At 41.6% G+C, this 13,700-nt stretch overlaps 2 protein-coding genes across 3 annotated transcripts in view; one reads left to right on the top strand and one right to left on the bottom strand.

The window, feature by feature from the left end:
• Positions 1-13,700, bottom strand: part of LOC134449294 (toll-like receptor 13) — a 197,562-nt gene that overhangs the window by 171,375 nt on the left and 12,487 nt on the right. The window lies entirely within an intron of this gene.
• ino80c (INO80 complex subunit C) lies at positions 4,702-7,982 on the top strand. The gene is made up of 5 exons (XM_063198159.1): positions 4,702-5,069; positions 5,183-5,293; positions 5,687-5,798; positions 6,261-6,328; positions 7,655-7,982. Exons 1-5 carry the CDS (start codon positions 4,872-4,874, stop codon positions 7,784-7,786), a joined length of 621 nt encoding a protein of 206 aa, XP_063054229.1. The 5' UTR covers positions 4,702-4,871; the 3' UTR covers positions 7,787-7,982.

Consider the following 13,700-nt stretch of genomic DNA (forward strand, 5'->3'; position numbering starts at 1 on the left):
TTGCCGGGCGGCCACTTCTTCTTTATTGCAGGCTAAGTCTCCTCATAAAGCATTCATGATGGCGATGCCATACACTATGGAGCAGCAGAGCCGCGGGCCACTGAAGCCTTATTTATGTAGAGTTGGAGGCCCGCCTCCTGCTTGTAGCTACAACTTCATCAACATGAAAAATGAACGAGACATCAGCAGACATAATAGAAGAATTCTGTCTCTCTCTCTGTTTGTTTGTTTGTTGCTGTTATCTGCATTCACTGTTTACCTACGCATACCTACGCTGTGCAGCATTTGTCTATGCCTGCCAATGCTTACTCTGTACTTCTTTGTTTCTGGTAGTGCATCCATAAGTTTATGGATGTTTATACCACGGACCACAAGGTCTTCGTTATGTGCAATAACTAGTCAGTATGTCATACAATTCCTAACTGGACACACAATCAGGAATTAAAAATGTGATTCTAAACATTCTCTCGCTATGAGCGAGAGAATGTTTAGAATCACATTTTTAATTCCTGATTGTGTGTCCACTAGGAACTGTGTGTGTGTGGGGGGGGTGCGTACGTGCCCCCCCCACACACACACACACACACACACACACACATGCACACACACACACACACACACACACACACACACACACACACACACACACACACACACACACACACACACACACACACACACACTGTCTGTCTGCCTGTCTGTCTGTATGTCAGGTTAATGTTTTACTCTAAGTTGATTTTGAAAAAAGTAAATAGAACAAAATACATCATCACTGATATGAAGCGCTAGACTGACTCCTGACATTTCTATAATATACATATGTGTGCTATCTGTAGGCCTATAGCATAACAGTTTGACACAAACACACATGTTTCCAAAACATGTACAGCATGCTATTCAAAACAAAATAGACATGCCAACATCCAGTCAGTGCTACCAGTCAGTGGAGGAGCAATGGGGGGAGTTTTGTTTGTCTGCACTGTACACAGTATTGTTGGTTTTTCTCTGATCAACACAGGGCTCTAGCGACCTCTGGTGGTAGTTTTTGTGGCATAATCCAGCACATCACCATTTCTGGGTTTACTAATGTAGGAGTAGGGGGATTTTTTCACACGTTTTTGGCTGTGAAAATAGAGCATCATTTTGTGTAGCAAAAAAAGAAAAAGAAAAGAAAAGAAAAACCTGCAACCTGGCAACATCGTCCTAATCAGGAAAGAAACTAAATACCGACAGGTTGGAGGGGTGATGAATAAGATTAAATGGCTGATGAGAGAACACACCCAGTTTATCTCATAGTCAAGGCAGCTGAGGACAAAGTGTTATTGCAAACAGAAGACGCAGTGTCTATTTCTGGTGCATTAAGATCCCAGAAAAAGGTTTCAGTCTGAGCAGTACGACAATAATTTTGCATCCAACAAACACTGGAGTAGGTCCAAAGCTGTACTTGTTAAATTTTAAATGCAATTCTTCAAACTGAGCCAAATATGACAATTAGATTGAGATGGGAGAGTGGGTTGTCTAACTTCATGTAAGAGCTATGATGTGGCATGAATGGCATGTTGACATGATATGCCAAATCTGAGAGGGAAACGTTTTATATCTGATAGCTTTGATATCACATCTGAGTTCCAAAGTAACAGAATGTTATGTTCTGATTCGTCATATCTGCAGTTCATCAGTGTCTTTCATGCAGGCAAAACTGGATGTTTTGATGTACAAAAATGTAAACAGGCTTAGGTCGTAAAATTCAAGCACATTTCAATCCACTGTCTTCTTCAACTTTAAGATATTGTGTGTTGCAATCCTTCAGTTGCTCAACACCACAGTCGTAGGCCTACACATTTACATTCCTTTGTTCCTGTTCTTACATTGAGCTGTTTTCATGTTTTATTTGTCTTTATTGTTGTTATTGCATAGTCTCCTCGGGTGTTTAGAAAACCGGCTCCAAATGAAATGCATTAAAAATGGCCAATAGCTCCAGCATTTCCTGTGTTTGCTGATACTTGTTTGCAGTTTGATACTGACTGAGATATTTCTGTGGAATAGAAAACTGTTTTTCATTGTTTATAAAACATGTTGGAAACTGATTAATTAGAATTTAATTTAATTATTCCCTGATTAATTAGGTGCAATTAATCAAATTATATCACATTATCATTATTATTATTATTATCATTATTATTATTATTATTATCATCATCCTCATCATCATCATCGTCGTCATTGTCATTATTATTATTATTATTATTATTATTATTATTATTATTATTATTATTATTATTATTATTATTATTATTATTATCAGGCTGCCTAAGTGGAAGACTCTGGCGGAAGTAAAGAGTGAGGAAGGGGGCAAACTAAGAGGAAGGGATGGTGTTGGAGATGTATAATTCATCCTCTGCATGACTGCTATTGTAAATCTTCCAAATGCTATTATGGCCTCCTCCATGATGAATAATGGATACTTGGTCTTCAACGCTCTGGAGAGCACACGTGTGTTGGCTCGACTCGGCTGTGTCTTTGCTTATGGTGTGTGAGTGTGTGTGTGAGAGAGAGAGCAATGAAGTGAGAGGGTTTGTGTGTGTGTGTGTGTGTGTGTGTGTGTGTGTGTGTGTGTGTGTGTGTGTGTGTGTGTGTGTGTGTGTGTGTGTGTGTGAGAGAGAGAGAGAGAGAGAGAGAGAGAGAGAGAGAGAGAGAGAGAGAGAGAGAGAGAGAGAGAGAGAGAGAGAGAGAGAGAGAGAGAGAGAGAGAGATGTTTGCATTTTGCTTGCCCATTATGCTTTGGCATCACTGTACTTCAACAGTTATTCTAATCAGGAAACTATGTATCTTGAATCTTCAGAGACGGGGGGTGGGGAGGGGGCGGGGATGGACTCTTTGTGCAATAGCTTTTGTTTTGTATGGGTATGAGATCTAACAAAAAGAGGAAATGCACAGTACATCACTGTGTGGCTTTGGTCCTAGATATCTCAAGCAGTTTTTAATTAGTTCTCTCACCAAGGGACAGCCCAGATTTGGCTGTGGAAATAACCATGGACTCCAAACCTCATTATGAGACAGTCATAAAGCATTAATCATGTGTCTGCAGAAAGAAGTGAAAAATAAAACGGAGACATCAGTCTATGGGACGGGTGTATGGGGCATTAGAACAAGAAGAACTGTTTTATGCTGGAGACTTTGGATTTTTACGTTTGCAAATGTCTTGTATAGCCAATATTTAACACAGTACAGTCTGACAGGATATTTCTTAGCTCCAATGAAATTCGTATGCCTTAGGCCTATAGGATCAACTGTGATACCCCTGAATGTTGTATCACATTCTATATACCCTCTTCACTGTGTTAATACATGTGAAACAGTTGTGCAGTGTACATCTGAATAACAACTAGGCTATTAACCCTTTCATGTGGAGTTATAACAGTATTGTCCCCAAAATGGTTGCAACCATGTCTTCATCTGTTACTTCACCCTGTGATGTCATAGCAATGGTGTTATGATGTATGAATTTTCAGTAAAAAGTAAATGGGATCGCTAGTGATCCGATCTGTATGAAAGGGTTTAAAAACCATAGGTCATTCCAGTTTGTATTATCATATCTTTGATGTGTGCAAAAGGCTAATTTGATAACACCCATGCTGAATTCCCCCAGCAGCATCTGTGGGTAGTCCTATTGGAAACTACCATTTGTCATTGTGACACAGCACTCCACAAAACGCAAAATTGCATTTATGCCTCATGCAAGGGGGCAGCCCTCAATGGTGCCCCAAGGGAGCAGTGCGGGTACCTCAGTCATGGAGGAGGATGGGGGAGAGCACTGGTCAATCACTCCCCCCACCAATGGCGGGTCGGGAGTCTAACCGGTAACCTTTGGGCTACAAGTCTGGCGCCCTAACTGCTTACCCATGACGACATCAAAATTCTACCTAATTTACATAGCACACTCTAGTCTATTGTCTATTCTAAGAGGTCCACTTCGCTTGTTGCTTGGTGCGACTGCTCACCAAAAATAGTGATACTAGTACAGTCAAAAAGATGAGGTGCACACAAGACTTGCAGGTTCAAAAAGTGTATTGTGGCCGACAAATTAACAAAAGAAATCAATGGAAAATATCTGAAGCTATAACGTTTCGGACCTAGTCCATTATCAATCTCTGGAGACATCGATAATGGACTAGGTCCAAAACGTTTGTGGAGACATTAATAATGGATTAGGTCCGAAACGTTTGGCTCCAGATCTTTTCCGTTGACTTCTTTTGTTAATTTGTCGGCCACAATACACTTTTTGAACCTGCAAGCCTTGTGTGCGCCTCATCTTTTTGACTGTCCTAGTATCACATTTTATTATTGAAAATGACTGTTAGTGTTCAGAAGTCTGTGAATTCTTGCCATTCAAATATTTTCAGAACATACTTTTTCACCCTTTATGAAATACATTTAGCAATGCAATGCAATGGAATGCCCAATACAAAATGTCAATTTCCCAACATTCTACAAAATGGAGATACACCGTTTTGCAAATAAACTCTTAGGCCTAGACTCATAGGAACAGATACTGGCTTATACGCGAGACCAAAAAGTTTGGGAAATACTGTTGTAGGGTAGCCTATGCATTTTTCACTTTCAAGCAGCCTGTGCTGTGACCTTTTACTCTGGAATAAAGTGTATGGTGTGTATAAATAAACTGTGGCGTGCTTATCATCCAAGCCAATGGGTGGCAGTGATGTGCAGTTTTTGTTGTCGGAAACATGCTTCCAAAATAGCAAGAGGAAGTGAGTTCTGTTTATCTGCTTCTAGTAACCGGACAGGACAACTGTGTATCAGAGATATTCCCTCTGACTGTATTTTAAAATTAATATTTTGAACAAGAGTACATGGCTTCACCTGCTAATCCCGGCTCACCACTGTTGGTAGATGTAGTTGCGGTTTCAGCGTCACCGGGGCACGACAGCAAAACGTCCTCTTCTACTACGCAGGGACGTGGGAAGAAGCGACCCGCTAGCCCAGCGACTACTCCACTTGTTCCTGGCAATAGCAAGAAAAAGAAGACACAGGTTACTACCACAGGCCAGGTTGGTTACATTAATTAAGTAGCTTTTTCAGCGTTCTTATGAAGTTACGGTATTAACTTTTGTAGTTTTGTAGTTACTATGGTCTTCTCATGGTTTCTCTCCCTAAAACTTAGGTGGCGCAAGTGGATGTGACTGGTGAAGCAAAACCTGGGCTGGGTGACCCTTCATCTGCATCAACTGAACCCACACCCAAGCCTCCACCTTTCAAAGACCCCAATTTCATTGTAAGTCTAGATTGCTCAGTGTAGTTGTGCCAAGTGTCAACCATCAATGGGTGACACTTTTTGTGCCAAAATGCCAATGGTAGTCCTACTCTTCAGAACCATAGTTTAGGCATTACCTGCTTGTGAGAGAATTAATAAAACATCTAGGCCTACCATGCCTGCATGATCTCACTGTATAAAGCACATAAAGCAAAAAAAAAAAAAAAAAACTATTATTATAAAAGCAGGAAACATTCATTCTATTCAGAAAAAACATGTAAACATTCACAGCTCAATACATCTATCCCACCCTCTAGCCAGCACACATCACACACAACAGACACACACAAAGGACGAGCTCTACCTTGCTTTTGACACGTCTCCTCTCTGATGGCTCCTTTTTCCTCTCCACAGCACTCTGGTATTGGAGGAGCTGCTGCAGGGAAGAAGAACCGTAGCTGGAAGAACCTCAAGCAGATCATAGCAGCGGAGCGAGCCCTGCCCTGGAAAATTGACCATCCTAACTGTGAGTCATATGAAAATCCCATTATCCTTGTGATACACTACACAACTAAATTGCAGTAAGGCCTCAGCAGGGACTTTGCAGGGGCAAGTTCAACAAAGCACCCCAAGGGAGCAGTGGCAGGTAGGGGAGCATCATACCTCAGGCATGGAGGAGGATGGAAGGGAGAGTGCTGATTCACTCCACCTCACCAACTTGGAAGTGCTGGGAATCAAACCAGCATCCATGACTGCCACCATAACTGTCCAAGTAACAGGCTTTTGTCACCAGAGATTGGTTATGGCTGACAAGGATTAAAAAGACACCGGAGGCCACTTTAGGAATAGTTGTCAAACTGTCTCTAGGGACTTTCGATTTTACTGTCTCTTGTGACACATGCAGTATACAATAACTGTCAAGTGATTAATATAATGCATCTGCTCAATTGTATCCCAAAAGTGTGTTTTTTCTGCCTTTTCACAACAGATTACAACATAGATGCACCCCCTTCCCTGAAGCCAGCAAAGAAATACTCAGACATCTCTGGTCTTCCGGTAAGAAAGACATAGCCTACACAGTCCAAAAAGCATGGACAGTCCCAGGCTGTCTACTGGTTGTCATGGCAGGGTGACATTATATGTTTGTTTTTTGTCTTACACAATTGACGTTTGTACAGTTAATCATGTCGCACTGCAAGATGTCAGAAGAACGACACATTTTCTACAACAATCAATAACGGTCATATTTCAAGACTATGACATCGGACAGGATACATGAAAGTGAAAATGGTAGAGCAAAGCAATACCCTCCATTTATTCCTATGGGGACAATCAAAGAGGAGCGAAGCAAAAAAATCTTATCTTGTGTGTGTGTGTGTGTGTGTGGTGCTGTGGTGCAGAATACTTAGGCATCCTGATGTGCTTGCTTGTGTATGGGGACCCAGGTTCGAGTGCGGCTGGATGTGTTTAAGCCCTGTGCTTATTTATTTAACTAATTGCTCACCCATAATTCCTGATTGTCTTAGTAGTCTGTTGTACTGCATCTCTGATACCTTCCCGAGCTGCTGGTTGCTGAGATGAAACTGAAAAAGGGCACTAGGTGGCAATATTCACAACAGGCATTACAACTTGGAGGATGCACCTCCTTCCATGAAGTCAGCAAAGAAATACAGCTTGGTCCTTGGGCGTTGTTCAAATGGCTGTTACGCTGGGGACCTGGGTTCGATTTTGGGCCCAAAGTAATTTCCAGAGACTCTCCCCATCTATCTCTCCCACTCACTTCCTGTCACCATCTCACACTATCCTGTCAAAGTAAAGGCATAAAATCCCTACAAAAAAATCCCTAATAGAATGTTGGGCAGCCGTGGTGTAATTGGTAAGGGCTTCCGCACACCGGCTCCGACAAAGTGCTGAGCACTGCTGGGCAAAAGTTTGATTTCATTGTTTTCAATAGAACAACGCACACTGGCGCCGATGTCCGCGGACATTCGCCGATGTCGGATAGCAATTAGAGACAAGTTCTATTTTGTCGCCGCCGCCCATTGACTATCAACGCTATGTTCTTGTGAAATTTGGTTTGGGGGTCCGAATTATGCAAAGTGCGCCGCAGTGCTGTCGGAGCCAGTGTGCGGCCGGCCTTAGGTGTTGGACTACTGTGCAGACACAGGGTTGCAGGTTCAGTCCCCACCCTTACCAATCCCTTCCTCCCTCCTGGCTGAATTGCCCTTAGGTGGCAAGGCACCTAACCCCATATTGCTCCAGGGACTGTAACCAATACCATGTAATAACTCTAATTTGCTTTGGATAAAAGCATCAGCTAAGTGTAATGTAATGTTACATAATGTTGCAAGGCCCTAACCACTTGACTCTGTTGTGTTTCAGGCCAACTACACAGACCCCCAGAGTAAGCTCCGCTTTGCCTCAACAGAAGAGTTCTCCTATATCCGCCTCCTACCCACCGATGTCATCACTGGCTACCTGACACTTCGAAAGGCCACTTGTGTGGTGCCATGACTCCCCACAGTGTCACGCAGAATGCCCACTCAAAAGGTCGCTCTTATGCAAGATATGCACAACATCTTTGAGTACTACTTGTAGAACCAATCTTGTGCATTACACACGTGTGTAAATGCTGAACACTCGTCTTTGTGTTACACATCTGAACATTCCTTGTGTGGATTGGATGTTTGCACGCGTCCTGTGTACCTACAGTGAGTCCAATATGTATTTGATCCCTTGCTGATTTTGTTGGTTTGCCTACTAACAAAGACATGATCAGTCAATAAATGTTATGATAATATGTATTCTAATATGGAGAGACAGAAAATCAAAAAGAAAATCCAGAAATTAACTGAAGAGAATATATATTAATTTATTTCCATTTCATCGAGCAAAATAAGTATTTGATCCCCTGCCGACTGATTACAGTTCCGGGCCCACAGACCAGATGGGCACTTCCGATCAACTTGTCATCTGAATTAAATACACCTGTACATACTAACATGCATAAAAGACACATTGAATCAGCAGAATCAGTCCATAGTATGAGTGAATCAGTCACACTCCAACCTCACCAGCATGGGAAAGACCAAAGAGTGGTCAAATGATATCAGGGACACCTGAACAAAGATTAAATGGGCTGCAAAGCCACAAGAAAGAGACTGGGTATTATTGACCCAGCTGTTGATGCATTTCTTCCAAAGTGTGAGGAATACAAAATGACTATCCATCAACATGTCTGGGGTTCTATACAAGATTTTACCTTTTGTAGGGATTTGATAATCATGAGAACTGAAAGAAATCACCCTAGAGCTGTACGGGATGAACTAGGCAATGATATTAAAGCTACTGGGACCAAATTCACTGAGAAAACTACTGGTAGCACTTAATGCCACAGAGGTTTAAAATCCTGTAGTGCACACATGGTACCTCTACATCAGAAGGAACCTGTGCAGTCCCACTTGAGGTTTGCCAACGGACATCAGACTGGTTTAGGATATGATAAGGCGGTGCTGTAGTCAGATGAATCCAAAATCAAGCTGTTTGGCATTATCACAATTCAATGTGTTTTGAGAAAGAGCACTGCTGTCTATGATCCCAAGAACACCCTCCTCACCATCATGCATGAAAGTGGTATCATTATGGTTTGAGGGTGTTTGTCTGGCCAAGGCACAGGACAACTTCACATCGTCAACGAATGGATGGAGGGAGACATGTAATGTGCAAGCCTGAGTGCAAACGTCCTTTCCTCCACCACTACACTGAAGGTTGGGCCATTTTTGGATCTCCCAACATGACAATAATACACAACATACAGTCAAAGTAACGAAGGAGTGGCTCAATAAGAAGCATATTAAAGTCGTGAAGTGGCCTAGACAGTCTCCAAATATTAACCCTATAGTAATTCTATGGAGAGAACTGAACCTCCCATTTGCCAAGCTACAGCCACAAACTATTAATGTTTTAGAGATAATGCACAAAGAAAAATGGGCAAAAATATTTTCTACTATATGGACAAACATTGTCATCAACTAAAAGAAGCATCTGACCTCAGTGCTAGACAACTAGGGCTTTGCCACAAAGCACTTTATCTTCTTTAGCTAGAGGGGTCAAATACTTGTTTACCTTAAATTAAATACAAATAAATTAAAATATATGAATTTAAGTTATTTTCTGGAATTTCTTTTTGATATTCTGTCTCTCCATGTTTGAATACATATTATCATAAATTTATAGACTGATCATGTCTTTATTAGTGGGCAAACCGGCAAAATCAGCAAGGGATCAAATACATATTGGACTCACTGTATATGTATCTTCTGGTATCCAGAAGAATTTTGGCGTTGTAGTTGTATTGTCTTGTATTTTTGTAATTTTCTTCTTAATCTGCTGTTTGAACTTTTGTCCCCCTCAGAACTGGAATAATATAAAAGGTTTTGAGCGTGTACACGTTTTTGTCTTCTTTATTAGACAAAACATTTACTCCAAACATCATGCCATTAACCAGGTTTCCAGTCAAGCAAATTTAAGTCAAATAAAAATAACAGTACTAGTTACTGTACAGTTCTTTGTGTAGGCTATAAAAAACATCTTAATATTTCACTGTATGCACTGTAAACCTAAGGTACAGTTCAGGTACATGCTGTTTACATTCTGTTACATGCTTTGTCAACTTCACTGTACTAATGTAAGAATGCCCTTAAAGTAGTGGGATCAGAACAACAAATAATGTATTTGGACCAGCAACTGTCTGGGTTGCAGTCTACTAAATGTGAATAATGTAAAAACGTACCCCCTTTGACGGGCTGAGCTACAAGATACAAGGCATTTATTGCCATGTGCTCATGAATTCAAGAATTCATTAGTTGTTATCCACACACCATAAGTTGTTATCCACACACCAAATTCAAGAATTATGAGTATTGAAAAGTGTTTTGCTCAGAAAGTCCCGGAAAGTAAAAAGAAAATGGAAGTAAAAAAAAGTTTTAAAAATATACGCATTTAAAAAAGGCAGGTTCAAAAAAGAGGTGATGAGTGAAGGAGTAGTGGTTGACTATCTTTTGCAGCTTGGAGTTCAGCAGCCTGATGGCTTGAGGAGAGAAGCTGTCCCTTAAGCTAGATTTATGCTTCGCTCGCATAGAATCTGCGTCCGTCCGTTTTCTGTCTATGCGAGTCCACGCCCCCCTCTCAGAGGCTCTGCGCCCGTCGTCTAGCGCCTCGAAAAAATTCTAACTATCCGTCGGACGGACGCGGAGTACGCAGACAAAAAGGCACTATGATTGGTCGTCTCGCTACTTCCTTGTTCTGTTCTTGTGGCAGCGCAATGCCAGTAGTTTGCGAGAGCAGAGCTGTATTCTGTTAAAAACTTTATTAATGCCTTGTGTGTAAATGTGTGTAAATACACGAAGCTAAGCTAAGTAACAAACAATGCATCAGTTGAACACTCGTGGCACAATGCCTGCGGTTTTACTACCGTTCCTCCACCGAATGTAAACACACATCGGCAGAATCAACTGTCTTTACATGCTTGCATTTTCTGCTCGTGAAAACAGACTGGGTATGTCAAATAATGATACCACTGCATTGCCTTTGCAATTTGTGTGAAAATACCTCGCTAACCGGGATAGAAAGCAACATTGCTTAATAATGACCGCAGTGCTTACAATGTAGTGAAAGTAGCCTAATCGCGCAATTTCAAATGTGGCTGGCAACGAGACCTCGGACCTCGCAGAGCTCGCAGATGCATGAATACAAAATTGGTTCGTGGCCACTCCCACGCGACTTTTCACGCTCGCAGTTGCTGAAGTCTAATCTGACCTTTAGTCGGCTAGTGTGGGCGCGCATGCACCTGTATCTGCGGCCAGATGGTAGTGGGGTGAAGTGTGTGAAGCTGGGGTGGTCTGGATCTGATGTTATGCGTTTTGCCTTCCTTCAACATTGTTGGTTGTAAAGATAATGGATGTTGGGTAGTTCAGATTTTTTTTACCCATTTAGCAGACTTGATTACTTGCTGGAGGGCTCTCCTGTCTTGGGCAGTGGTGTTACCATACCAGGCTGTAAAATTACCAGTTAGGATACTTTTTATGGTACAGCTGTAGAAATTGTATCCTACTGTCCATGCCATACCTGTGCAGCCGCCCAGAAAAAAACTCACTGTCTAGCCGTCTTAGTGATGCAGTTGATATGATTAGACCAGCTTAGATCCTTGTTGATGTAGACGCCAAGGAATCTAAAACTGTTAACTCTCTCCACTGTGGTATCAGCGTTGTAAATTGGCAGGTGTGGCTTCCATTGACTCCTCCCGAAGTCCACTCCTTTGTTTTGGTGACATTTAGGAGTAAGTTGTTATCCACAAACCTGTTGTCCTGCATGCTATGTTTTTCTCTTGCTTTTCTTGGTGAGTCTTGCGTATTTGTGTTGTCTGGTATATTCGTGCAAATGTCCTGCCATATCGATGAGCTCTGTTTGTCTTGCTTGCATGTTTTAATTAAATGTCTATGCTGCTTTCTTGGCTAGGGACCACTTGAAAAAGAGGCAAATGCCTCAATGTGACTACCTAGTAAAGTAAAGGAGGAAACAAATAAAATAAAATAAATTTGTAGGCCTACATTCTAAGAAATGTGTGCAGTTTGCATGTCCAATAAACCAAATTTGACCAAAGCACCATTTTGACAATCAGGGCCGGTTTTTAGCATAGGCCGGCTAGGCGGTCGCCTAGAGCGCCATGTGAAGAAGGGGCGCCGAAATGGCGCTCTCCTATGCGTAATTTTGCGATATGAAGTTTTTTTATGAAGTCGCAATCAACAAAGAGTGGCGAAAGCGCTCCTCACGGCAAAGCGCCCCTCAGCCAATAGTAATATCTCTTCCAACTGTCTCTGGGAAGTCTGTGAACCAATAAACAGACAGTTCTGAGAAAGGGGGCGGGACGAGTGACATCATGCGGTCTATTTTGAATTTGGAGACTCACTCGACAGAGGGGGCAAGCGCAAACAGTAGTGCTGCTCTGCTGGATGGAGATTCTTATGTTCTCATTAAACCACTCATTGCATGATGCAGGAGTTTCAGAGGGTATTTTGGAACTATGTGATTTAATCAGCAACCGTTTGTGATTATGGAAAGCCTAATAGTTATGAGGTTACTATTTGGAATTAGAGAGAAAAAGAGCTTTGTTTTTGATCAGAGAAATCGCTAGTTAGCATGCTAACATTAGCCAAGTATGCCAAGCAATGAAATCCAGTAAAGTAGCTGTTAGTAGCCTACTCACTACTCACTAACACCCACCTGATATCATAATACTTGCTTAGGTTGACAAGCAATGTAAAGTAAGACTGGTGCAATGTTTAAAACAATTTTAGCTGCCATATCTCCTTCCATCCACATGAATTACCTGCTTGTTGTAAGCTTAAAAAAACATTAATTTCCAGACCAGAATGACATAGCCTACATTAATCATGTAACAGAACCATGCACAGCAGACAAGTGAGGCTATTTACTATATTTTGTATATTATGAAATTCAATAGCGTGACAGCTCTTCTCCCTTTCTCTCACCCTGTCCCTCCAAACACATAGATAGCCCCCTTCTCATTCTCCTACTCACAAATGCACCACTATTTCCAGTCCAGAAATGAAATTGGTTTGGAAGACAGCACAAATGTGTAGCTTATTAGAATTGTTATGCTGCCATGCTTTGTGATGCTGTAGATAGCCTAGTGTAGATCAATGCAGACCTCCTTGGTAGGCTTATTGTCTACACATGCATTTTACATGCAAATGTAGCCTACTGTATCACTCTCCTGGCATTTCAATTTCACGTTACAAGTCAAACACATAGATAACCTCCCTCTCATCTGGGGTTGGGGGCCCCACCACCATCACATCCAACACACCACACAGTGAAGCTACTTTCATGCGACTCAATCTGATGTGTTGGTCTCCTGTCAAAAAGAACCACAAATCCATTTGATGAAAAACTGTTATTGTTCTTGATGCTATTTAGTTAAGCTTACTAAGGATATTAGTCTTGTGTTCTGTGAGGTATAAGAAAGATTTATTTTTTTTTCAAAGGTAGGGGGGGCGCCAGAAATCAAACTCGCCTAGGGCACCAAATAAGCCAGAACCGGCCCTGTTGACGATAGCCTTTCATATTGAGTCATGCATTGCCTGCATGACCTTATGACCTCTTTCATCCAATGTCCTGTTACTAGCTGTTAATGTTAATTGATCATACATCATAGTGTCCCAAAAAATCGCCCAACTGTAAGGCGTAGATGCAATATATGGGTCATTGATGGGTTTTTTGGCAGACGGTGGTGGTGCAATCATCAATGCAATCATCACTGTAACAAAAACTTACACGTTTTTGTGTAAGCGGGATTATCTAGAAATACTTCTATATTGATGACCAAATATTAATGTATAGCTGCAAC

The sequence above is a fragment of the Engraulis encrasicolus genome, chromosome 5, assembly GCF_034702125.1.
Source record: "Engraulis encrasicolus isolate BLACKSEA-1 chromosome 5, IST_EnEncr_1.0, whole genome shotgun sequence".
Taxonomy (NCBI): domain Eukaryota; kingdom Metazoa; phylum Chordata; class Actinopteri; order Clupeiformes; family Engraulidae; genus Engraulis; species Engraulis encrasicolus.

Excerpts from the sequence above, each read along its gene's own strand:
- ino80c (XM_063198159.1), top strand. The coding sequence starts at position 4,872 with ATGGCTTCACCTGCTAATCCCGGCTCACCACTGTTGGTAGATGTAGTT. Across the intron at positions 5,070-5,182 it reads AGGTTACTACCACAGGCCAG|GTGGCGCAAGTGGATGTGAC; the intron begins GTTGGTTACATT and ends CCTAAAACTTAG. Across the intron at positions 5,799-6,260 it reads GAAAATTGACCATCCTAACT|ATTACAACATAGATGCACCC; the intron begins GTGAGTCATATG and ends TTTTCACAACAG.